General features: G+C 47.4%; 1 protein-coding gene across 1 annotated transcript in view; it reads right to left on the bottom strand.

The window, feature by feature from the left end:
- Window positions 1-1,172: 1,172 nt before the first annotated feature.
- The window catches only part of LOC144773146 (sodium/hydrogen exchanger 2-like), a 622,810-nt gene continuing 597,998 nt past the window's right edge, over window positions 1,173-25,984 (bottom strand). The window contains exon 12 of the mRNA XM_078658003.1: window positions 1,173-1,910. Coding sequence (XP_078514129.1) covers window positions 1,543-1,910 — 368 coding nt within the window. The 3' untranslated portion in view covers window positions 1,173-1,542. The remainder of the gene's footprint in view (window positions 1,911-25,984) is intronic.

Genomic DNA, 25,984 nt, shown 5'->3' on the forward strand with positions numbered 1-25,984 from the left:
TAATGCAGCTCCAATTTAGGAAAGAGTTGAAGCCGTACCTCAGTAATGAACATCACAATATACAAACCAGATACCTTTCTTATCATTCATTGACTTTATGCTTTTTGTTTTACCTTGTGCTGCGCTCTGCTGCCTTTTGGCTAGGTTTGTGCTATAGAAATACCAAAAACATTAACACAAGCAGCACATTCTCCCTATCTGGGTTCTCACTGCCACCTTGACCAATCCTACCAACACTCTTCAAGTTGAATGATTGAAAGGATGCAGTTTAATCGGCACCTGCTACGTACCTTGGTACGCTTCAGGTGCATAGTTGAACCAGGCTCAGATGTCTGTTAAAAGTGCAAGGTGCATTTAAACAGCACATTTTGCACATGCATAATTTCTTTTTGTAAGCTACAGTATGCACAGAATGTGCCTTTTTCGCAAGTTGAGCTAATGAAGATAGGAAACAGGCTCCTGCGGCTTTGCCCCACATTATTTTGCCAGTGATATCAAAATAAATAACAGGTAGGGTGTGATTTAAGGTTCAATAATGTTATTTGTGAGATGTCGTGCCATTTACAAAACACTTGGCCTCGGACCCCTTAGTTTTTTATCATATCACCAGAACACCCTCATGGCAACATAGAACCATTATACATAATAACCTCTGTGTATAGATCCTAACTAATGCATGGTCGCACAAGGTCATGACATAGAGGCAAGAGATACCACCAAAATTCTTGTAATTTCAACTGGGTAGTACATTTTTTATTTACCCTAACATACGCAGACCTTTTAGTACTTAAAAAGTGCATTCATAGCTACAAGACACTGGATTTCTAGTTTCACCTATACATTTGTATATTGGTAGAACATTTATTCTGCCAGTCCTGCTTTGTGTGTATTAGCTGAGGATGGCTTCACTCACACATATTGGGTTACCGGATGTCCTACTTATTACTCCCCATATGTAATGACCTTAGAATGCGACTAGCCCTTCTCACACTTTGTGCTAAAATTCACTGACTTTACATCTTCCAGTCATCCTCCTTCAAGGAGTTCTTGGGAGATAGCTTCAACCTACCTAAGCGTTGTGTACTATGGAGAACTATTTTTAATATTTGACTGGGTGAGTGATCTTTGATCTAGTGTTCAATTAAAATTCCTTTCTAAAGGATTAACTGACCAACATGTCGTAACCTTGACTCCAGTAAATTATGTGTGCGTGTGTGAGAAACTTTTTGGATCCACTACTGCTACATATTTATGTCGTTACTACCATCAAAAATAGGCTTGAAAATGAAAAGTGCATTTTCAAAATAGTAGTCACCAAGTCACAAGCTTTCTGAGTATAAACATTAATTTGTATGTAGACATACATATGCGTTTTAGTTGGTTTTCTTCTTCCCTATTTTACAGTGCATTTTTGTGCCTTCTACATTAAAAATATAACATTTTATTATTTAAATATTAATTAGAAATGATCGAGATGTTAAATTGAATTCCGTAGTTTTTGTCACAGTCTTTGCCAAAGGTATGTGAGTACAACCGAAAGCTCTACTTTGGCAACCTTGAAAATGGCTTATCAGCCCCATTCGCAAAATCTGATGTGTGTCTAGTTCTTGGGGGAGGCACTGGCCTTTCAGCTCTGCTGCTTTCAGGCACCGGTTCCTCTCGCAGTGTCCCGAACCTTGACTTTGAGAACAGCGGTTGTCTGGAGGCAGTGTCTACCACCTCTTCGTTTAACGACATTCTGGGGTTTGAAAATGCCCGGTTGCCAAGTTCATCATCGAGTTCATTTTTCCATGCCAGGTTACTGTTAAATGGCTGCCGCTTCAGTCTCTGTTCCCTCAAGATGGCCCCAGCTCGTGGTTGTAAACTGAGGGTTGTTGATTGGAATTCCATTTCTGAGTCACTATCACCAACTGAAAAAAAGCAAACAAATGGATGACTGAGAAGCATTTATATAAGCACCATCCAATAGCTAAGTTTTCGCTGGGCTGAATATGGTTCTCCACTTAATCGATCAGAAATGTCTGCACTGCCCTGACAGAGAAAGTAACAATGCAATTCAAACATATAATGGATAATGGAACATAGGGCTCCTGTATGCTATAAGATGTGGAAATGTATTTTTTACATTAAAGTAGTTTAGTAAAAAAAGTATTTTTCTATCCAACCCAATGTTTACATCCAACCCACACTATTTTCTTTAAAGTCATGCATCATAGATGATTGACTCGATTGACAACCTTGAAGATACAATATTTTTTTATATATTATTTATTTTACGGAGTTTTATATAGCGCGAACTTGACCCGACTCGGGCATCAGAGCGCTTTACATAGCACCAGTTGCGTTACATGAAGACACATTCTTTTTTAGGTTTCGCCTGCCGAAGGCTGCGCTCTGCGCAGCTTTTCGGCGCAGGCGCAATCTATTGTTTACAATATGGGCTTCAGGAACGTCCCCCGGCTCCCATTGGCTAGCTCCATAAATGGAGGCTAGCCATTGGGAGCCGGATCTGTCCGTCAAGGCCGGACCAGATTCGGGGGCGTTCCCGCGATTGTTTCGCTCTCCGCCTCTGCGATGTCGTCATCGCGGCGGTGGGCGGAGTTTCGTTTTTTTTTCCTGGGTTTGTTTTTGTCATTCCATGCCGACCACGGCCGCCGGAGGAAGCCCTGGTGAGTGCTTGTTCATTATACACCACGAATGCATACACATGATGGACGCCCCCAGTTCTGCCCGAGAGCATTGCCCACGTACTGTGGAGTTCCCCAGTTCTGCCCATGGTTCTGATCGCCCCCCCACACTATGCAACCCCCGGACTTTCCCATCACAGACTCGTGCCCCTGTCTGGAGCTGCGGGTGGCGGCAGGGGGTGGCTGCTCCCCGTCCGTCCTGCGCTGACCCCCGGCCACGCCCCCCCCGTTCTTGTTGTCTTTCCTTTTCTTCCTCCGTTCTCTTTCTGTTTCCTCTCTTCTTCACCCTCCTGCTTCAGGCGTCTTCTCCACTGATTACCTGCCTCATATGTTTCTTTCTCTTCAGTACGTATCTCTCTCTCTTCTCCCCCCCCTCCCCTCGTCCCGACTCATTTCCTCTCAATGCTCTCTTTCCCCCGCCTCTTTCTCCTCCCCTTTCCCTCACCCGCTCCTGATTTTATCCCCGTGAGTCCCCTCGGTCCCTTCTCCTTTCTCCTCCCGCTGCTCCCTCCTTCCTCTCTCTGTCTTACATGGCACTGTTGCCCTCTTGTGCCCCCGCACCTTCCCGTCTCCCCTCCCTCTCCCCCTCCATGTTGGTGTTTCCTCCTCCCCCTGGCCCTCCCTCTGCCTCTTCCCCTCTCTCCTCCCTCCTCCCTCCCTCTCTCTCCCTCGCCGGGAGCTGCTGGCTGGGTCGGTGGCTGGGCTCGGCTGGAGGCAGTGCGGGCGGTGGGTTCCCGGGTGCATCCTCGGCCGGATTTCCTGGCTGGATCCCAGCCCGAGCCCCGGGTCTGGTGGCTCTAGATCCCCTGCAGCCGCTTCGGAAAACTTTCCCTCCGCTGCTGCTGAGCCGACGCTGCTGCTGCTGAGGGGACCCCCGCGCTCTGAACGCCTCATCTGGACTCCCAGCGCTGGTCTGCTGGCTGCGGCACTGGTCTGCGCCCCTCTGATCTCTGCTCCTCTGATCTCTGCTCCTCTGATCTCTGCTCCTCTGAACTCTGCTCCCTACTCCTCTGTTGCTTCTGTGCTCTGACCTCGCCTCCTCTGTTGCTTCTGTGCTCTGACCTCGTCTCCTCTGTTGCCTCTGTGCTCTCATCTCTTCTCCTCTGTTGCCTCTGTGCTCTGATCTCTTTTCCACTGTTGCCTCTGTGCTCTGATCTCTTCTCCTCTGTTGCCTCTGTGCTCTCATCTCTTCTCCTCTGTTGCCTCTGTGCTCTCATCTCTTCTCCTCTGTTGCCTCTGTGCTCTCATCTCTTCTCCTCTGTTGCCTCTGTGCTCTAATCTCTTCTCTGTTGCCTCTGTGCTCTGATCTCTTCTCCTCTGTTGCCTCTGTGCTCTCCTCTCTACTCCTCTGTTGCCTCTGTGCTCTCATCTCTACTCCTCTGTTGCTTCTGTGCTCTGATCTCTTCTCCTCTGTTGCCTCTGCGCTCTCATCTCTTCTCCTCTGTTGCCTCTGTGCCCTGATCTGCGCTCCTCTGATCTCTTCTCCTCTGTTGCCTCTGTGCTCTCATCTCTTCTCCTCTGTTGTTTCTGTGCTCTGACCTCGTCTCCTCTGTTGCCTCTGTGCTCTCATCTCTTCTCCTCTGTTGCCTCTGTGCTCTGATCTCTTCTCCTCTGCTGCCTCTGTGCTCTCATCTCTTCCCCTCTGTTGCCTCTGTGCTCTCATCTCTTCTCCTCTTCTCCTCTGTTGCCTCTGTGCCCTGATCTGCGCTTCTGTGATCTCTTCTCCTCTGTTGCCTCTGTGCTCTGATCCCCTCCTCCTCTTGGGGTATGTTTGTTCACTGGACACTCATCGAAGGCATTTATTCTGTCAGGTACAGCATAGGCGATAGGTAGGCGGCGGAAGCAGCATTGTGCTCTGAAAACATTGGCTTGGATTGAGGGGCACCTTCTGTTTTTGAAGTTTCCTGAAACATAGGCGCGCCTCCTCGCGAATCAACGTATTATCTAAATCCAGGTCACATTAAATACGGTATTTACTCCAAATATATCTACATGATTCACTAACTGTGATTGATTTTGAGGCAGATGAATTGAGATGTCAAGTGTTGTGATACCCGTAGAGCCTTCGTCTTCAGTGCCAATCATGACATGTTTCTGATAATGCAGTTGTTCTCGTTGGAGGCCCCATGGTTATTATTTACAAACATGCATACGTGTGCGTGTGTGTGTATATACTTGTGAACGTCACATGATCGTTGTGTGTCTGTATGATCTTCAATGCCTTGCATTGCTGTACGAGTGCCAGTGTTAAATGAGTAATATTTCCACTTGATAGCTGAAATATTGTTTATAGACTCGTATGCCCAAATCTTATTTACAATCCTACATGTCCAAACATGACCTGAGTGGAATGAATACTCGTCTTCTTTAGTTAAGTTGTTTAGTCTGCTTAACAATATTCAGTTCAACGAAATTGCTACATCTCGTCCTCTCATAGGCGAGCGCTTTACAAAACGTTGCTTGGGCCTAACTTTGGTGACGCCCTTCCATTGAAGAGCGAATTGTAATAATCAGAGACAATTTAGTGGATGTCCCGTAACAATGCTACATTAAAAGAAATTATATTCTGTGTTTCGTTTTCCCAAAAGCAATTGAGTTTCGGTATTATAGCGCTCAATAATTGGAGATTCCGTTTATTTATTTAAAATACAGCTGCTTCCTTACACTCCCACCTGTTAATTTCCACAACAGAGTTAGTGAGGAGCTATATAATAAGAGTGTGTGCCAGCGGACTGGGCCACAGGAAGAATACGCTGGGGCGCGTCTAGCTGTAATCGGACCAACATTTCACCCGAGTCTGCTGCACTTTCGGTGAAAGGCTGAGATTGTAGATATTGGAGCAGTGAGGAGTTATTGTGAAAGAGACATGCAGCCTGGGTCAGGCTGAGTGGGAGCTTTGCCCGGCCCCTCTAAAAAAATAATGTATTTTCATGCCCAACACAAACTCGAAAGTGAAATAGAGCATAGTGGCAAAACATGATTTACACAGGATCACACAATTTGATCAGTTTATTAGGCTAGGAATGAATTTCATGTCTTCTAGTTTGAAACTTTGCGACTAAATGCACCCGTTGCAAATGCACAGAACCACAGCTACAACTTCTGAACCAGCACCTTTAACCATTTCCCGTCTATAGCATTTACATGCTCCAAAACGAACTGTAATTCTACAATGCCTGACTATAATTCACCCCACGATGATTATTTGTTTACAAGTGTTTTTCCTAGAGTCCTCTTTGCTCTGAAGCATGTGAGCACTATAGAAATAACACTAGAGTAATCTTCAATCTTTAGTGCAGTAAACAAACAGTTATTCAACGAAGGATGTGCAATGTTTAGTGCTGTACATATGATAGTTTAAGTGAAGTCATTTTTGCCGGGTGTCTCTGTCTGGTGAGTATTACCTCCTAGCTAAGACTTGTTTTTTGTATCTATCTTTAGCCAGTTTTCATCGTAGTGCAAAATGCTAACTGAAATAGTTGCAATACAAATCGCATTTGCAAGAGATTAAGCTATTGCCATTGTAAATGACAATGCCATTTATTTATCTGTTTTCAAAACCAACACATAAATAAAAAGTTTGTCATTCACAATGCCAATAGCTCAAACTTTTCCAAAGGCGAAACCGTTGCATTGTAAATGCTTGTTTTGTTAGGCACGGGAAGATTTGCCCAGATTCACAAAATGTTCAGCGTCGTTGCCGAGACTCGAACCCAGTTCCCCAGATTCAAAGAGGACCACCCTAGCCGTTAGGCCAACTCCTCTCCCCATATATAAATTATCATTCATTTTTGAAATCCATCAATGTCATTATGAGGATAGAAAAGTTTTTCTTTGTGGCTTAGCCCATTAAATGCAACTGACTGCTTTATATGAGAGAATTGATCAAAACTGTGACTTTTCTGCAAATTAGTTCATTAAGACCTTGCATCCTACATTCAACTCATACCTAATCTAGCAGTCACTTAGTCAAAATGCAACCTATGGGAGTCTACATTTTACATAGCTTGCAAATCTTTATGCTTCCAGGTAAAAGGGGTGGGAGGTGAGGGGCGTGGTTTCGGCGCCGACCGGGATGGCAGCGTGAGCGAGTTGCTCCGCGCCGAGTCCCGTCTTTATCCTGCAATACTTGGCCCCGCGCTGCCTGGCGGCTGAAACCGAGCTTCTATAGGGTCGCTGACCCAGCGGGGAGCATTTGATCCTCATCGGGACCCTGGGCGCTGAATGCGGACGGACCTGGCGTCCCGATCGGTGCGGCCGGAGGACGAAGGCAAGATGGCGGAGCCACAAGGACGGGAGCTCTGAGAGCGGAGCGGTGTGGGGCGCTGGACCGGCTGAGGAGCCTGGGGGGCCATCGCGCAGCAGTGCGTAGGTGAGAGGCCCAGGAGAGCGGGACCGGAGTAGCGGAATAGGTGGACGGCGGAGAAGGTCTGATGCGAACGGCGCCCCTCCCCCACCTGATTCCCCGAACGGCAGGAGAGCGAGCCCTTCACTGGCGCTGCACCGGTGGCGGCGCGGCTGGCATGTAAGGCCGACCCACGCTTGGGAACACTGCGGCGGGGCCACTGGGACACGGCTGAGTGAGGCTAGTTGGCCAAGTGCTGAGGGGGCGGCCACCCGGGGCGATTGGACGCCCAGTTGGAGGTAGGTGGGCGCCAGGCCAGTGGAGAGGCGTGTGGACCCCGCCTTGCGCCGAGACTTGCGGAGGACGGTGCCACAGGGGGCGGCGAGCTCAATCTACCCAGTGGGGCGGACCCTTGACTGTCTAGCTTTTGAGGAGGGCTTGCACCCCGAGCCTTTGCAGAGTTTGGTGGAGCACTGAGTGTGTCGTTGGGGCTGCACGGAGTGCGTTCTGGTGGATAGCGACAGAGTGCTGGAGGGGGAAGGCCAGCGCCATCTGAGGATTGAGGAGCTGTGCGCCTTGGGGCCTGCCATTGGGCGATACCGGGCGGCCCGAAGGACGGAACGAGCGGGAGGACTGCCGCCGCCGGCCGTCGCTGGAGGGGGCTGCTCGGGTGGCGCGTTCCCCATTGTCAAGATGGCCGCGATGGGGGCTGGCCACGCCGCGCCTCCTGAGCGGGGGGACGAGAAGCCCGGGGCCGCGGATGACGATTTCCCAACGGAGCCCTCGCCGCAGGAGTTGAGGCTGAACCTCCGTCTTGATGCGATACTGGCCGCGATCACTACCACCAAGGATGAGCTGCACCAGGATATTGCGCAGGTGGCGACGGGGCTTGGCCTGCTGAGAGCGGACCACGCCAAGCTCTCTGACCGAGTGAAGTCCAATGAACAGCTGCTCCAGGAGCTGAAACCGGCGGTGGTCACAGCGGAGCATAAACTTGATGACGTTATCCATCGACTGGCGATTCTGGAGCGTCGAGCAGAAGACGCGGAAGGACGCAACCGGCGGAACAACGTGAGGGTGGTTGGGCTTCCAGAGAAAATTGAGAAGGGTGATGCGGTGACCTACTTGGAGGACTGGTTCCGAACAGTGGTAGCGCCGGAGGGCCTATCCCCCTTCTTCTCCCTGGAAAGAGCACACAGGGTGCCCGCAAAGCCTCCCCTAGAGGGCCGGCCGCCCCGTCCGATGGTGGTTAGACTGCTGCACTATAAAGATCGAGATCTGCTGATCCAAAGGGCGAGAGACCATGGGCCCTTCCAGGTGGACAACAGCAAGGTGACGATATTTCCGGATTATACGCAGGAGGTGCAGCGGTGCAGGGCTTCTTTTCTGTCGGTGAAGAAAGAGCTGAGAGAGGAAGGGATCCAATACTCCTTGCTTTTCCCGGCCAAGCTGCGGGTCATCCTTGACGACAGAACTCACTTTTTCCAAACGCCTGATGAAGCATGGTCCTGGCTGGAGCTGTACCGTGCAGGGACGGATTGTGCACACAGGCCCGCCAGGGATCGGCAAAAACCAGCCAAGATAAGGAAATCGCAACGCATCCGCTCCCGGAATAGGCGCCAACGGGCGGAACAGGAGGCGGGGATGCTGGCCGACAGGCAGAGTGCTCTGGAGGCCACGGCGAGCATCACGGGATCGCAGCGGGATGACGCTTCTAGAGGCTCGGCTTCGGAAGAAGAGGGAGAGAAGACCGGAGACGATGACTCGGAGGGAGGAGGGGTGCCGGGTCCGGAGGTCACCCCACAGACCGCTGATAACATGTTTAATGAGTGAAGCTAGGGGGCGATGGACAATCTTGGAATGCCTATAGGGGCGGACACTCCTGACTTCTATTGGACTGCCAGGTATGGGGCTGCACTAGCAGTGTGGGGCTACGGGTGCGGGGTGATAGCTCTGCTGTCCTGGTTTGGGGCTCCATAGCCTTCTTCAGACCCTTAAGGTCTTCTGTGGTGTCGACCACAGGTTAGCGTGATGTGTTGAGTGTTTAAGGTTTGGAACGGGGCTGAAGCTGGGTTATTAGGCCCTGTCCTGGGGAGGGGGTTGCTGAGTGTTAGGGGTCTTGTTTTTGGGGGATTGTTCGGTTGCTGCAAAGCGGGTAACATTGATTGTTTGAAGGGGTTGTACAATTGCTGTGATGCGGGTCGCATTTATTGGCGTGCACTACTGTTGGGATTGATGCTCTATGGGGACGTTACCTAACTTGAAATGTGTCACATGGAATGTCCGAGGTATTCGAACTATGGTTAAGCGCCACAAGGTACATGCCTACTTGGTGAGGCGGGGTATTCAGATAGCGATGCTTCAGGAGACTCACTTGACACAGCAGGAATGTGGGGCGTTACAGAGGAGGTGGCGGGGTCAGGTGTTTGGCACGACTTACTCAGCATTTGCCAGAGGGGTGTTAATATGGATCAGAGCGGGCACGCCATTCCAAGTCACGAGTCAGAGAATAGATCCGGAGGGTCGTTATGTGGTGGTGGAAGGACGGCTGTGTGGTCGGGAAGTGGTGCTGTGTAACATTTATGCCCCCAACGCTGATCAAGCGCATTTCTTTGAGGGTTTGTCGCGCTCACTGGCGTATTATTTAGCGGGCCCTATATTGTTGGCGGGGGATTTTAACTCCATTTCAGATGTGCTGTTGAACAGGTCACACCCGCCTTTGGGGGACTCCCCAGTGCGCAGACTTGCGACCCATAGGCGGGACTGGCAAGAGAGGTGGGGCTTAGTGGATGTATGGAGGGCGCAGCACCCCGAAACTCGAGATTACTCCTACTTCTCAGCACTGCATGATCTGCATGTTAGACTGGATTCGGTGCTGTGTTGCGAGTCTCTGGCGAATGTGGTGGTTCACTCGGAGTATTTGTCTAGGACCATTTCGGACCATAACCCACTGCTGATTTCTATGCAATGGCAGAGGGCGAGATCGGCGGTCCCTACGTGGAGACTTCGTCCGGAGACGCTGGATGACCCGGCGTTCTGTGACACGGTCCGACAGGGCATAGACGACTACTTCACGGTCAATGCTGGGTCGACGGCGACTAGAGCGAATGAGTGGGATGCGATGAAAGTGGTGGTGAGGGGGATATGTATGGGACGGTTTCTGACTGTGAGAGGAACAGTGCTGAATGACCTCGCGAAGGCGGAGGAAGTGCTGAGAGGGGTGGAACAGCAGCGACCCGAGAAGCCGGAGCTGCAAGACGGCTTGTTACGTGCTAAGGAGGCGGTAGCAACTGAGACGGAGAGATTGCGGTGCTATGATTATAAGTTGTATGAGGTGAAAGTGCATGAGGAGCGAGATAAAGTGGGCACGCTCCTTGCGAAGTTGGCTGATCCGAACCCTAGAGGATGTCCGGTTATGAGTGTGCGACAGGAAGATGGGGAGGTGATGTATTCGCAGTCAGCGGTCCTGGGGCGCTTTCAGTCCTACTACACGGGTCTGTACGCCAGCCACCTCGAAGTGGAGGCCACGGACATTGGTAATTACTTAGATCAGATCCTTTTGCCAGTATTGGATGAGGAGGAAGCCCGGGATCTGGGGGGCCCCGTCTCCCTAGCGGAAATAAGAGGGGCGATTAGTCATATGGCGCGGAACAAAACCCCTGGGGTGGATGGATTGCCGATCGAGTTCTACGCCAAATTTATGGAAGTGTTGGCGCCCAGACTGCAGGTTGTGTATGCGGAGGCGAAACAATTGGGGCGGTTGCCTGACTCTATGACGGAGGCGCTGGTTGTGCCCCTGCTGAAGCCGGGCAGAGATGCTTTAGATGTCTCTTCTTTTCGTCCGTTGTCTATGCTAACTGTAGATTACAAGATTTTGAGCCGAATCCTAGCCACCAGGCTCCTACCTCTGATGACCTCTTTAGTGCACAGGGATCAAGCGGGTTTCATCCCCTCTAGGAGCACTTCGATGAATATCCGTCGGCTGCTTGGGGTCATTGACAGTGCTGCCACGGCGGAACCAGGCCCCGTAGTGCTGACGGTTGATATTGAAAAGGCGTTTGATAGTTTAGAATGGGATTTTCTAGATGGCGTGCTGTTGAAGTTCGGGGTTGGGGAGGGGTTCCGGAGCTGGACGAGAGTGCTCTATTCTTCGGCTAAGGCGCGGGTGCGGCTGGGGACCTTGGTCTCCTCGGTTTATCCGGTCTGTAGGGGCACGAGGCAAGGCTGCTCGCTATCTCCTCTGCTCTTTGCCCTCGCAATGGAACCGCTGGCGGCGCAGGCGAGAACGGGAGTTGTTTTCGACGGGATTGCGCAGGGAGTTGACTCGCATTATATTTCGTTGTATGCCGATGACTTGTTACTGTACTTGGCGGACTCTGGAAGGGCTCTAGAAGGCGCGGTGGACATGTTGGGCAGGTTCGGGAGGCTTTCAGGCCTCAGAGTGAACTGGACTAAGACTTGTGTGTTTCCGTTGCGGAAGACCACGCTCTGCCCGCAGCTCACGAGGCCGGTAGTGTGGGAACCCTCTTGTTTTGTTTACCTAGGAGTGCGCATCTACCATGACGTGGCGGACCTCCTTGAGGGGAATGTGGGGCGCTGTATTCGAGCGCTGAGAGGCAGTATGGACTTCTGGGCCTCTCTCCCGCTGTCTGTACTGGGCCGTGTGGCCCTGTTGAAAATGGTGGCACTCCGAGGCTCCTTTATTATTTTAGGACGTTGCCGGTGTGGATCCCGCAGGGTGTCTTTCGAGAGCTGAAGACGTTGGTGACTGGCTTTCTCTGGGGCCACGGTCGCCGACGGGTGGCATTGACCACCTTGATGCGACCCAAGTGTGAGGGAGGGATGGCTGTCCCCGATTATGAGTTATACTATCTGGCAGCGCAGCTCCAGGTCCTGACGCAGAACGTGGCCAGAGAATTCAGGGGGCCTGACGATCGCCGGGGGGTCGGCATTCAGAGGCATGTCTTGTCGTCTATCGTGATGCAACAGAGACTGGCTAGTAGGGACCTCACGATGGAGGAAAGGACACTTAGATTGTGTTGGAACAGGAACCTGAGGAGGGCTGGGAAGCGCCGGCCATACGCACCGGAGATTCCGCTGGGAATGCTCACTGCCTTACCGCACGGAGGTGATTGGTCCCCATTGTTAGCGTGGGAGGACCTGGGGTTGCAGATGGTGGGAGACCTCTATGTGGACGGGACGCTGGCCCCGTTCCAGACCTTACAAGAGCAATTCGGCCTGCCGAGTGGTACCTTCCTGTTGCATGCGGCGGTTGTCGCGGCTATGCAGAAGCATTGGGGGGGTGGATTGGCTGAACCGGAGGTGACAATGGTGTGCCAATATGTGGTGATGGCAGCGGGCACCGTCAAGGCGGTGACCTGCCTCCACAATAGGATGTTGAATGAAGGTCTGGCCCCGTTAGTTGAGTTGAAGTCGCGTTGGGAGACCAGCGTCGGTAAACAAATCCCGGACTCCGTCTGGGGCCAGGTGCTACACAGGACCTGGAAAGGGACGAGGAATGCGAGATTCCAACAGGTGCATTTTTTCGTGCTCCATAGGGCATATTTGACCCCGGAGAGGTTGCGCCGACACTTCCAGGTGCTTGATGCCATGTGCCCACGATGCCTAGAACCTGAGGTGGATCTTGACCACATGCTGTGGGGTTGTCCGAAATTGGGGGACTACTGGTCTGAGGTGGGGGACCTTTTGAATGCTGTCACGGATCGGGAGGTAGAATTCGACATGGCCGCTTGCCTGCTTCTTTGGTTCCCGCACACCAAAAAGACCAAGGTAACGAGCAAATTCATTGGGTTGGGATTGATATTGGCACAGCGTGAAATCACTTGGCATTGGAAGTCCAAAGAGGGACCGTCTGTACGGAGGTGGAGGAATGAACTGGTGAAGTGGTCGGGCTGTGAGAGTGTGTTACGAATGCGCCAGGCGACTAGAACTGGTAACGAAAAGAGTCTGGAACTGGCACGGTCCTGGGAGCTGGTGGTGCAAGCGTTAAGGACTACCTAACTGAAGGCGAGGACACTGATCAGTTATAGGAAGGGATTCCGTGTGACTACTTGCTTGTCGAAACTTCCTGATGGTTGTCACCCTAGAGCAGGAAGGGGATGGTGGAACCCGCATTAGCAGCAGTTGAGGGGGAGGGCACTGGGGGGGAGTCGTAGGAGGGGGTGGTTTGCTGGCTAGCGGCAGCCTCCCGGAACCGGATGGCCCAGGAAGGTAATCGTGATGTTTAAGTGACATGACATTGGAGTGGCCAAGGACTTGATGGAGAGGGTGGGTTGGTTGTTTTGGGATAAAAGCAGAAACGAGGTGCTACACTTGACCTGTGCCCCGGAGGGGGCACGCACCGAAGTACCTACAGAGAACTGACTTATTGAAGCGCCGCCCAGCCTCCGGGATGTGGGCTAATCGGCTGTGTATTGTATTACTATCGCACTGTATGCTGGGTGCCGTTGGTGTCTAGGTTGGCTTGCTGGATAAGTTTATTCCTGATTCTGCAATAAAAATATATTTAAAAAAAAAAAAAGGGGTGGGAGGTCAAAGGTGATCCCCTTTGACTATGTGGAATGTAGGGTCTGGAGCACTGGACCATCAGTGCCTCTTCTGCTTAATCAGGTTACTTGGAGAAGTGGAGAGATAGAACCCCACATGAGATGTAGATCTGTATAGGGCTAGTTTAGGAATGGCCATCTGATGCAATGTAATCCATGTTTGGAGTGCATTATAGGAACCCATTTTGTTGGTAAATACAGGAGCAGCCAGTATGCTGGAGGAGCGGGCAGGTGGGTGAAAGTGGGTGGAGGGGCACTAGGGGTCGTGGGGGGAATAAAAAAAAAGTCCCTTCAGCCGGACGTCTGCAGCGTAGCACTCCTCTTCAACTCTTCAGTAAGGCCCAGGCTTCCAGAATGCCCTGCATCCGATCCTGAAGCTGCTCTCACACAGAGAGCAGCATCAGGATTGGCCTGAGCACCCTCAATTTGCGTGCCAGGACAGACTATGAGTCTGTGCCTGCTCTGTCCAACCCAGATGCATTGCTGGGTTGGAGAGAGCTTTCACTATGCACTACCAGGCCCCACCGAAGACCTTGAAGGTAAGGAAAAATAAAACAAGTGTTGTTTTATTTTTCCTTTACTGCTGTTTTTTGGGGGGGTGATGCTGCTCCACCAGAGCTGAGGAACCGCCCCAGGGTAAATACAAGAAATTACTAAGAAGCATTTTTTCTAACCACGGTATGCTGCCACTATCGTTCTATGTGCTATACCCATGACAGGGACAGGAACCCACTGTCATTGCTGAGGGCTCACTATGTGCACCCCGCTAGGTCATTGGACAGGTCCAGACCAGTTGACAAAGCAAGGCCAGGCTTCTGCCACAAACTTAGATTATCATGACACCATGGAGAAGTGTGGCTCACCGGTTAGAGGCGGCAGACCCAGAAGCAGAGGTTGGCCCGGGACCAGGGTTCAATTCCCGACGCGGCAGGGTACGGAACCAATGTCAGCGGGCTCGATAAATCTCGCCTCGGTGCCTCTCTAACCATGGGTCCCACGCTACAACTCTGGGCAATAGCTTGCTTAATCTCCACAATGGCCCCCTCGCTGCTGGGGATGCCTGGTTTCACCTTGGGGATGCCCAATAGGGATCATCTCACAGGGAAAGCCAGGACGGGTTCCCCAGCGGCACACAGCGCCAAGAAACCCTGGGGTGAACGTGCGCTCTACAAATTCATACTAACATAACTAACATAACATAACCATGAATAAAATAAAAAGTCATGATATCAGATGTAAATGTAGTCAGGAACACAGAGCAGGGAAACATTCTTTTATGCTAAGCAGGAGACAATATTTTCCCAACACTAATCTTCCCTCATTGTGCTGATTGTTATGCAACAGTCATCTGAAAAGTGCAATTGAGTGAATCATTTTTTCAAGTTTGCTACCATGGCTTGCAGAGAGGCATGTGCATACAGTGAAATGGCTCTATACGGTATGTGTTCACAACTACGAAATAACATGAAGAGATGAAAGTTCATATTATGCTTCCCTTGCAGTGATGATTTCCATTGCCTAACCTCTTTTATTTCATCGTTCTTCAAATGGAAGATTACTAAAAAAAAATGTTCTAATAGATATTATTTTGCTTGGTTATTTTAAATAAATGACGGCTAAATCATACAAGACATAGCAATTTCTGCGAAGAGTCAAAAAATACAAGAGTTGGAAAATGCATTTATGTCACACAAGAATCATAGATAACTTGCAACCCCAGTTAAAATGTCCAGTTAAAATCATATAAAAGACACATATGCACAAAACAACTTACAGCATGCACCACACAAATCAGAACTTGCTATAACTTGCCATATAAATTACACAGCAGCACAGTGAAATATGACATATAAAACATACATAATCAACAAGAGATCCTACCTATACAAAATCTGAAGAGAGCAACCCACACCTTCCACGCTTATATCCTACACTCGTCAAACATTGTATTCCTGCCAGCCTGCTATCAGCACTACTCCCAAGCCATTGACCCTTTGCAGGATTTGAAAACTACAGCACAGTCCCTATACCTATGCACACACACACACACACACTGACAACAAATCAATTTATAATTTGTTTCAGAGATTTCAAAATGTCCATCCAGGAAAAGCGTGAGCTCACATCATCAATCATCTGCCCCACATATTGCATAACTGGATCAGAATTCATTTATAAGTAAACACAATATTAACCCTTTTGATGCCCCCACTTGACATACCAGGTTGTTTAGTGATAGGTAATTTTGATGTCTAGTTTTGGGCCCTTGCCTGTCGCGTGCACTTGGCCCACGCACACAAGTGACATACCATTTTTATCGGGGTACCTGGGGGAATGCTGGGTTGTAGGATTCCCCTAGGTCTCCCGCTAAAAATTGTTCCCTCACTCATGTGGGTGGGCCAAGTGCCCGCAACAGGAAAGAGCACAAAACTTATTGTGGAGACATCAAGTCAAGACAAGGAAAGCTTTATTTGGCTGCTTGTAACACAGACATAAAAGCACATAAAAAATCGTAGACATTTCATATTGTATTACAAAATATTTAAAAAAAGCAATAGTCACATCACAAGGTATACAATTTAAAAATATTTACAGCAACATTTTCTGAGACAAGAGCACATGACCGCAAGTAGAGAATGACCAAATTGCAACTCATCAATTACACAATATTTTCTCTGTTGAAGCACCTTCTTTAAAAACATAGCTAATTTCCATGCGGTGTGCTCGTCTTCCAGTAGCTGGAGTAAAATAAAGGCTGGGCAACACTGCCTCAACCCTCGGTTTATTAAAAGTGGAATTATCCAAACTTTCCTTGGCTCGATATAAAATTTACAAAACAGAACTAAGTGAATAGTGGATTGTTCTGAACTTTTGTCACAGGGACACAGTGGTCACACATGAGATGAGTCATTACATTTTGGAAATGACACTAATCTATGGACATTACCCAGTCTGAGTCTAGTTAAGAGGAATCTATTGAAGGCCCCAGGTACAAAGGTTAGGTAGCACTCCATCCCAGAGGTAGTGCGTAACAGCTGGTGTTGCCTTACACTTATTTTGGAAATTTCCCCTGCCATTCTGATAGAATCCAATAATTGGAGGCCCTCTTTCTTTAGGGTCTTTCTGGGTATTGCCAATATAGAACTTGGATTTGAAAAATATTCCAGATGACCCAGATCATTCATACAATCACGAACAAATCTAATCCAAGGAATCTTAAAAGCCCCTTCCAGCTTTTAGCTGTCTTGCAGGATCTCCCTTTTTAACTTAGTCTGGTATTTGCACCAGATCCTGTGCAACAGGAGTATAGGCTCTAGTTTACTGAAATTGGCAATGTAGGGAAGGCCCAGCTCCTCATAAGAAGAGGTACTAGGAGGTACTGAGAGAATATACCTCAAGAAAGCATTTTCTACAGTTTGTAGAGGAATAGTGTTTACGAAACCCCACACTCCTGCTCCATAAGTCGCTATGGTGATACACTTGGCCTTATATATCTGCAAGAGTTCTAAGGGTGGTTGCCTAGCTTTTTAGCGAAAGTTGCTAGGACTGTTGTTGATCTAATAAATGGCAGTTCTTTGGGGCGGAGATAGTTTGAGCCCATGAGTCCTGCTGGTTAAATAAAAAAAAAAAAAATACCTAAGTAGGAAAAACTTCTAGTTGAAGCTAACTTCTTCCCATCAACAAACATTTTACGTGTTCTCTGTGACCCTTGACCACATCTCATAAAAAAGGTCTTGGAGATATTTATATTGAGACCCAGATCCTTAATAAAGTCATTAAAAATCTCCAAAACCCTCTGAAGGCCGATTTGAGTCTGTGCCATTAGCACAGCATCATCCGCATAGAGGAGTACTGGAGTCGGTCAGCGTCCAGCTTGGGGAAGATCTTTGCCCTTTGAGATTAGTGCTTCTCCTAGACCATTAATATAAAGGTTAAAAAGGAAGGGGGCCAGCACGCAGCCTTGTCTGACCCCTCTCCTAATGGGAAAAGCCTTAGTGCACTCCCCCCAGGCCATAACGCACGCCAGTAGCATCCCTACACAAGCATCTTCAGAAAGCAATAATATGGGGGTCAACCCCAACTGCTTTGAGGACCTCCCACAGCCTATCGTGTCTTACAGAATCAAAGGCCGTGGTGAGGCCCACAAATGCCAGGAACAGACTACCTTTCTTTGCTCTTATATATTTGCCTACCAAGATGGCTAAATTTAGGCTTTATTTTATTGTACCAAGCCCGGCACGAAAGCCGTACTGGAAGTCAGATAGAATCTGGTAATCCTCTGCCCAGTCTTGCAGGTGCTCCAGAATAACCTGCCCGGCCACTTTGACCACTGAGTACAGCAAGGAGAACGGTATGGAGATCATGCCGTTCCCTCTTTTTAAAATAACCCGCGCGGCCACTTTGACCAGGGAGTCCAGCAAGGAGAACAGTATGGAGGCCATGCCGGTCCCCCTTTTTAAAAATTGGAATAATAATTGATTCCACCCAAGTCTTGGGAAAAGTTCACTTGACACTGGCGTTAATATCTTGGGTTAGTGTGGGCCCCCATAAAGAGATGTTAAATTTAAACAAGTCAACTGAAGACATCAAAATTACCTATCACAAAACTTCCTGGTTTTGCAAGGAGGGTCACCTGGATTTTTGCCCACAGGCTATGCTGCCATCTAGTTAAAGCTACCAAACCCACACATTTCTGAAAACTAGACACCCAGGGGAGTCTAGGGAGGTATGGTTTTCATGACCCCCTAACATTTTCCTACCCAGAAACCCCTGCAAACCTCAAATTTAGAAGAAAAAACTAATTTTTCTCAAATTTCTGTGTAGGAAAGTTGTGGGATCACCGGGCTGACACAAATTTCCTACCAGCCAGCGTTCCCCCATGTCTCTCGCTAATAATGGTACCTCTCGCTTGTGGGTGGGTCAGGTGCCCGTGACAGGCAAAGGCCCAAAACATATTGGGGAGACATCACAATTACCTATCACTAAACAACCTGGTTTTGCAAGGGGGGCACCTGGGTTTTTGAACCTGTTCTCGCGGTCATCAAGGGAAACCTACCAAACCCACACATTTCTGAAAGTTAGATACCCGGGGGAGTCCAGGGAGGTATGGTGTTAGTGCGCCCCCAACGTTTTCCTACCCAGGATCCCCGGCAAACCTCAAATTTAGCTGAAAAAAATCACATTTTCCACATATTTTTGAGTAGGATCATGTGCCGGCACAAATGTCCTACCACACAGCATTTCCCTCCGTCTCCTATGTAAAATGATACCTCACTTGTGTGGGTGGGGCAAGGGCCTGTGACTGAGAAGGGACATAGGGATTAAGATAAAGCAGAGCGAATTATAAGTGCTACAATAAAAAATGTGTTTTAAGCAATTCTTCATTGGACACCCTCACATGTGAAATGTGAGGAAAATGTGTTTTTGACAACGTTTGAGGTTTGCAAGGGATTTTAGGTAACAGAACATGGTGAGAGCCACACAATTCACCCCATCCTGGATTTCCCTGGATGTCTAGTTTTCAAAAACGTATAATAATAATCAACATTTGTAAAGCACACAATCACCCGTAAGGGTATCTAGGCACTGGGGACTGTCGGGAAGATTAAGCAATCTATTGCCCAGAGTCACATGGTGCTGGGCTAATCTGCTGCCGGGGATCGAACCGTGATCCTCAGATTCCAGAGTCAGTCGCCCTAGCCGCGGCGCCACACCTCTTCGTTTCCTGTAGGTTTCCACAGCTATACAATTTGCAAAAAAAAGTCAGTTTTCACTGGAAAAATGTGATGTGTCCACGCTGTGTTGTGGGCTGTTTCCTGTCATGGGCACTTGGCCTACCCACACAAGTGAGGTATCATTTTTATGGAGAGACTTTGGGGAACGCAGGGTGGTTGGAAGTTTGTTGATCCATGCAGATTTCAGAACTTTTCATAACAGAACGAGGAAAATGTTTTTTGTTTATTTTTAGAAAGTTTGAAGTTTGCAAGGGATTCTTGGTAAAAGAACCTGGTGAGAGTCACACAGATCACTCCATCCTTGATTCCCCTGGGTGTCTAGTTTTCAAAAAGGTATAGGTTTGCTTGGTTTCCTTAGGTGCCAGCTGAGTTATGGTTCAAAATCCACTGCTAGACAATTTGAAAGAATAAAGGTCAGTTTTCACTGGAAAAATGTGATGTGTCCCCCTTGAGTTGTGGGCTGTGTTCTGTCACAGGCACTAGGCCTACCAACACAAGTGAGGTACAATTTTTATTAACACACTTTGGGGAATGTGGGGTGGGTTGAGGTTTGTGGATCCACATAGATTCCAGAACTTTCCTTCACAGAAATATGAGGATATTTTTTTTACAAAGTTTGAGGTTTGCAAGGGATTCTGGGTAACATAACCTGGTGAGAGCCACACAAGGCTCCCCTCCCCTGGATTGCCCTTGGTGTCTAGTTTTAAGAAATGTATAGGTTTGCTAGGTTTCCGTCAATGCTGGGAGACATAAGGTTAAAAATCCACAGCTAGGCACTTTGCCAAAAAAGGGTCAGTTTTCACTGTAAAAATGTTGTGTGTCCACGTGGCGTTTTGGTCATTTCCTGTCATGGGCACTAGGTCTATCCAAACAAGTAGGGTACCACTTTTATACGGCGACTTTGGGCAATGTTAGGTTGGTGGAAGTTTGTGACTTCCCACAGATTCCAGAACTTTCCATCACATAAATGAGAGGAAAATGTGTTTTTTACAGAGTGTAAGGTTTGCAAGGGATTCTGGGTAACAGAACCTGGTGAAAGCCACACAAGTCACCCCATCTTGAATTCCCCTGGGTCTTTAGTTTAAGAAAATTCACAGGTGTGCTTGGTTTCCCTAGGTGCCACCTGAGCTAGGGTCCAAAAACCACAGCTAGGCACAATGCAAAAAAATGGTCAGTTTTCACTGCGTTTTGGGCTGAGTTCTGTCGCAGGCACTATGTCTAACCACACAAGTGAGGTGCCATTTTTATCCCCATAATTAGGGGAACACAGAACAATAAAGCAAGTTTTATTGCCAATTGACGTTCTATGCATTTATCCCTTTCAAATGTAAGACAGTGTGTAAAAAAGAATTCATTTTCAAAATTGCCCTCTAATTCACATTCGGGAATAGATACCCACATATATGGAGTTGTGCAAATAACCACTGCTTCTGAACTGCATATGTTGTTCCCATTTTGGAAATACATAGTTTTCCTTGATACCTATTTTTCACTCTTCAAATGTTACCAAGTGAATTGCTGTATACCTCGTACAGAATGAAAAACCATAGCAAGGCGCAGCTCATTTATTGGCTCTGGGCACTTCAGATTCTTGGTGAACCTACAAGTCCTATATACCCCAGCAACAATAAGGCTCCAGTGGACTTAACGGTATATTGCTTGTAAATATCTGCCATACTTAGAAGACGTTACAGGTGCAAATGTAGACACAAATGGCTGTTTTATTGAACTTGTTTTCAATTGATATGTTACTTTCTATAGAAAAACCTTGAAAGATCTACACAAATGACCCCTTGTTAAATTTAGACTTTTGTTTACTTTTCAGAAATGTATAGCTTTCTGGCATCTAATTATTGGCTTTATATCAATTTCAGGCACTAACTGAAAGGAGGTTGAATGTACAAAAAATAGAAATAATGGACTATGTCCCACTAAAATGCTAAAACTGTGTAGAAAATGTTGGTTTTCTACAAAAGTCTGCCTGTTTCTAAAAGCTGGGAAAATGGTAATTTTATCACCACAAACACTTTATTGATACCATTTGCAGGGAATAAAACAGACACTTTCTTCTTCAGCACTTTTTAGCTGTATTTTGGCTAATTTCTGGGTCTACTCCAAGTAATTCCATAAACCCTGGGTACTTTTAGAATTCTCAGGATGTTGGAAGAAAAAGATGCAAATTTGACGTGGATACCTTATGTGGATCAAAGTTACAGGGGCCAAAGTTTGAACTTCTCCAAATAAACAAAAAAAGGGCCCAGCACTGGGGGGGGGGAGGCCCAGCAGTTAAGGGGTTAATACCCAACCAACAGACTAGCATATACAACATATTGGTAACAAGAAAGCTAGAATTATTATTCTCCTAGATCGAAAAATATGTTATGTTAATCAGACATGAGCATCCCATCATAAGTTAGCTCTTAGAAACTAACCATAGAGCATAAGGCACAACAAGAGTGCACAACTAAAAGATCAAACTACTCTGTTCTATACCATTGCAACATCTCTGCATTTCACTCACTCTCTTGCCTATCTGTCTACATGGAGACATGGACATTGGAACAGGGATGCAAGAACACTGAGAAAGGAAAACAAGGACACTGTGACATGCAAACTAAGGGGCTCATTATGATCGCGGACGGACATGAGTCCGTCCGCGACCATAGAGTAGGAGGTAACCTCCGCATGGCCTGCGGAGTTCCCTCCTGTCCAATTAGGATGTGACCACCACCCTGGCGGTCACATCCTCTATTTTTAACATTGCGGCGGGTGCGGCTTCAAGCTGCATCCACCGCAATGTTAAAAATGCATACATTGCATTTGTATGCAGAAAGCGGCAGGCACCGCGCGGTGCCTGCCAATTACTGCATACAAATGCAGGGGGGTACCATAGGTACCCCCCATGTGCACCCCCCAGCCCCCCTTCACCCAGGGGGCCCGCAACGGGCCCCCGCAGTGAAGCTCCGTATGCTTTTCCACGGCGGAAAACCCGCCGTGGAAAAGCATTTCTTTTTGGGCATCCTAATATGGCTGACGGTGTCTGAGAGACACCGTCACCATATTGGTGCTTTTCTGCCGCGGTTGTAAGCCAACCGCGGCGAAAAAGCTGCAGACGGAAACCAGGACCCACTAGCCATCCTAATGTGGCGGTGGGTCTTTGGTGGGTCCGCTGCGGTTTTTCCATATCCCCCGGGCCGGCGGTGGCTTCCGCCGGCCCGGAGGATGCGGAAAAACCGCTATCCTAATCTACCCCTAAGAAAGGGACCCAAAGGGCATTATTCAGAGATTGGCAAACAGGGTATTAATTCACAAGTGTAGCAGATATTCTCATCCACAGTATTAAACGTGCATTATAGTCTATGACACTAGTAATTTAGAGGATGGATGAATGCCGCGTTTTGACAGGGTATTCCATTCAACTAACTCCAAATAAGACACATCTACACTTCAAAAGGAAGGGGGAGATATGGTTAGTGGCACAAGAAAACATGCAGGTACCTAGCTAAGGAGGTGGTGTGCCATTTCGATATCCACCCTCCCACCCGTGATCCATGGCGCTTTGAACTTTAGCGCCCCCTAATAAACTCGGTTCCACTCCAACACGTTGGAATCTTAGAAACCTTTATATATATTTTTTATTTTTCACACAAGTAACCCCAGGTTAGGGTGGGCCTTAGCACGCCCAAACTGCCGGGGTTCTTATATAACACTAATCACTCACACATTGGTCCTGACAAATGCCTGATTAACTACATCACATAGGCTGAAACATGTTGACCTGATCACCACACTTAAGGGTAATCTTGGACTTATAATCTTGGTCCTTTATCCTTCACTGTTTTTACTCTGTCCAATTGGCAAACTAATAAAATTCTTTTTTTGACCTAATTGTGACATTTTAATCCTTCATTTCACTTTCACGAACAAAAACCAGCTCCGCAGTAACTCTGGCATTGCAGCACACTGGGATGGCATTCGGCCACTCCCGGTGGGGCCCTATGATGAAGCATGTCACCAACTAGTGGTGAGTGAGGGCCTTCCAAAAAACTTAACAAGGTTTCATTTGTAACTGTCATAGACTGTGTACTAGTTCACTTGCTGACAAACTAACCTTTTGTCTTGTAGTCACTACAATTGTGACGCTCCTTTGTTCTTTTTGTATGATTACCCCAGGGGAATAGGAGCGTCTCCTTTTCCTCCCTTACTCTCTTGTTGTTCCAAGTAAAGAAAAAAAGCCACTGTGACAGTAGGCAAGTTTATAGACATCAGTGATATAAGTCATAAATAGTCATTTAGGTCCTAATTACAAGTCTGACAGTTCATGGACTGCCAGACTCATGGTGGCACGGTGGTGGCGGTATTATCACTGCCCTATTACAATTAGGGCAGTTGGACCGCCATTGCCTCACCACAGCCGCCAGGAAACCACCATTCCCTGGTGTTGTTGCAGCAGTTAGGAGGTTGCAATATGCTTGGCAGGACCGTGGCAGATACATCCGGATACATCCACATTTCTCAGTAGGACTCCCCCTAGCTGAATGAGTTCCAGAATTGGTTCTAGAATGCTTTCCGGACGAATCATATCGGGGGAGTCCGACTAAGCGATTTGGATGTATCCGGATACGATTCAGTCAGACTCCCATTGACTTCAATTGGAGCCTGTGTTCCGAAAGAGAACACAGGCTCCCAATGAAGAAAGGGGTGGTTGGGGGAAACCTTGCCCACTGTGGCGGGCAACCCATGGTGCCTGCCACAATATGTATGGTTGGGTCCCTTGGGTAACCCCACAGGCCCGATTTGGAAAGCCCCGGGTGAAGGGGGGCCTGCTTTGGGCCCCCAAAGACAGATTCCGGCAGCCGATTATTTACGGAGAAACCAAGTCGGAACAGCTGTTCGAATCGGTCATCGTACTCACTCGCTCGGAAACCGAGTACATAGAGCTGTATGATTCGGCAGAGAAAGATGTGACCTGTCCCAATGTCTTTTGGAACCGATTTGGACAGCCCTACTGGTTTCCAGGCATCATACTCGGTCATTGGGAAGTTTGTACGATTCGGTCAGAAACAAGGGTACCGGGTCGGATTCGGCAAACACAAAACCAATTCGGAGCCCTGCCGAATGACATCGGAATTGACCCCGAAGAGTCGAAGAACACTATTTCACAATAATAGCAATACCATTAAACATTAAATGGAATGCATGTGTGTTTTAAAGTTTGTCTTTTTGAGAAGCTTGATATCATTGTTGTTCTACCATGCTATTATGTTTTTTATATGAACCTCTAATATACGCCATTAAGGTACGTCGATATGGAGGTAACAATCAGAAGTCTATACTTACCTGTATATAACCACCTTGGCTATAGAGGATTTCAACTCTAAAATCTTGTTTTATCATATTATTCTGTTCAAAATATTGTGATTTCAAAAATATTGTGGTACATAATATCAAATTTAAGTTTATTGTTTTTTATTGCTGACAATAATATTGACGTAAAATTTGTAGTGCACAAAAATATTTACGGATATTATATATAGGTAGGACAACAACAAGGAAGTACCTCTGTCAGACCTATATATAGTTATACAATGATAATCTTCCAAAACGTTTTCAAAGAAGGATGCTAAATATATAAAAAAGACATTAAATTTATTCCCAAAAATTATTTTTTATTATTTTTTCTTTTTTTTGTTCAATCATTCAGTTATGTTCATAATAAATATTTTACATACACAAAGGAAATGACAGATCAATTTAGTCATTCTGAGCATGATTTAATTAGACATATGAGAAAGAAACCCCAGCTACATCTTTTGTCCTCATAACATTCATACCTTCATTCATACTACTACTCTCATTCTTTGCTATAAAAAACAAGGATGCCAAAGAAAACAACATATGACAAAACAGTGAATATGTTTTTGACAGACTCAAATAGCTCCACTACACACGAGAGGTCCTATGATGATTCATTTTTCCATTTTGTAAACATATTATTACTTCTCTCTGTTTGCTAATGACAAAATGTTTTTTTCAATAAAGGAGATTTTTGAATGCGTACGGCCTACGTACGTTTCGGTGATTGTTTTTGTTTGATTCACCTTCTTCAGGGCCAGTGACAATAAAGACAAAAATACATATACATATATACACACATAAATGTTAAAACCAGGGGGTTCTTGAGTTTCTTATAGTAAGGGCGACGGAGATATCTCCCCAGCTTTTATTTGCCAGGTGAGAGATTTGAATTCACTTTTTGCCTCAAAGTATCTGTATCTGTTAAGGCGATAGGTACTGCTTATAATCGGAGTATCCGTTGTGTTGCTAGCTGTCTATTCTTCAGAGGGATTTTTCCAATGGTTTTCCCTGCTTTCAGAATCCTTTGGGCAAAGAAGATTGTCAGCGACAGGCTATACTTCTGTATTTTTTAAAATATTAGGCAAATGACGACATCTTGCTGCTGTATCTAAAATCATCAATGGTCATACGTAGTAGCACTACGCCAACAGGAGAACCCCCATGATACGTATGACCATTGATGATTTTAGATACAGCAGCACGATGTCGTCATTTGCCTAATATTTTACAAAATACAGAAGTATAGCCTGTCGCTGACAATCTTCTTTGCCCAAAGGATTCTGAAAGCAGGGA

The sequence above is a fragment of the Lissotriton helveticus genome, chromosome 8 (assembly GCF_964261635.1).
Source record: "Lissotriton helveticus chromosome 8, aLisHel1.1, whole genome shotgun sequence".
Lineage (NCBI taxonomy): Eukaryota > Metazoa > Chordata > Amphibia > Caudata > Salamandridae > Lissotriton > Lissotriton helveticus.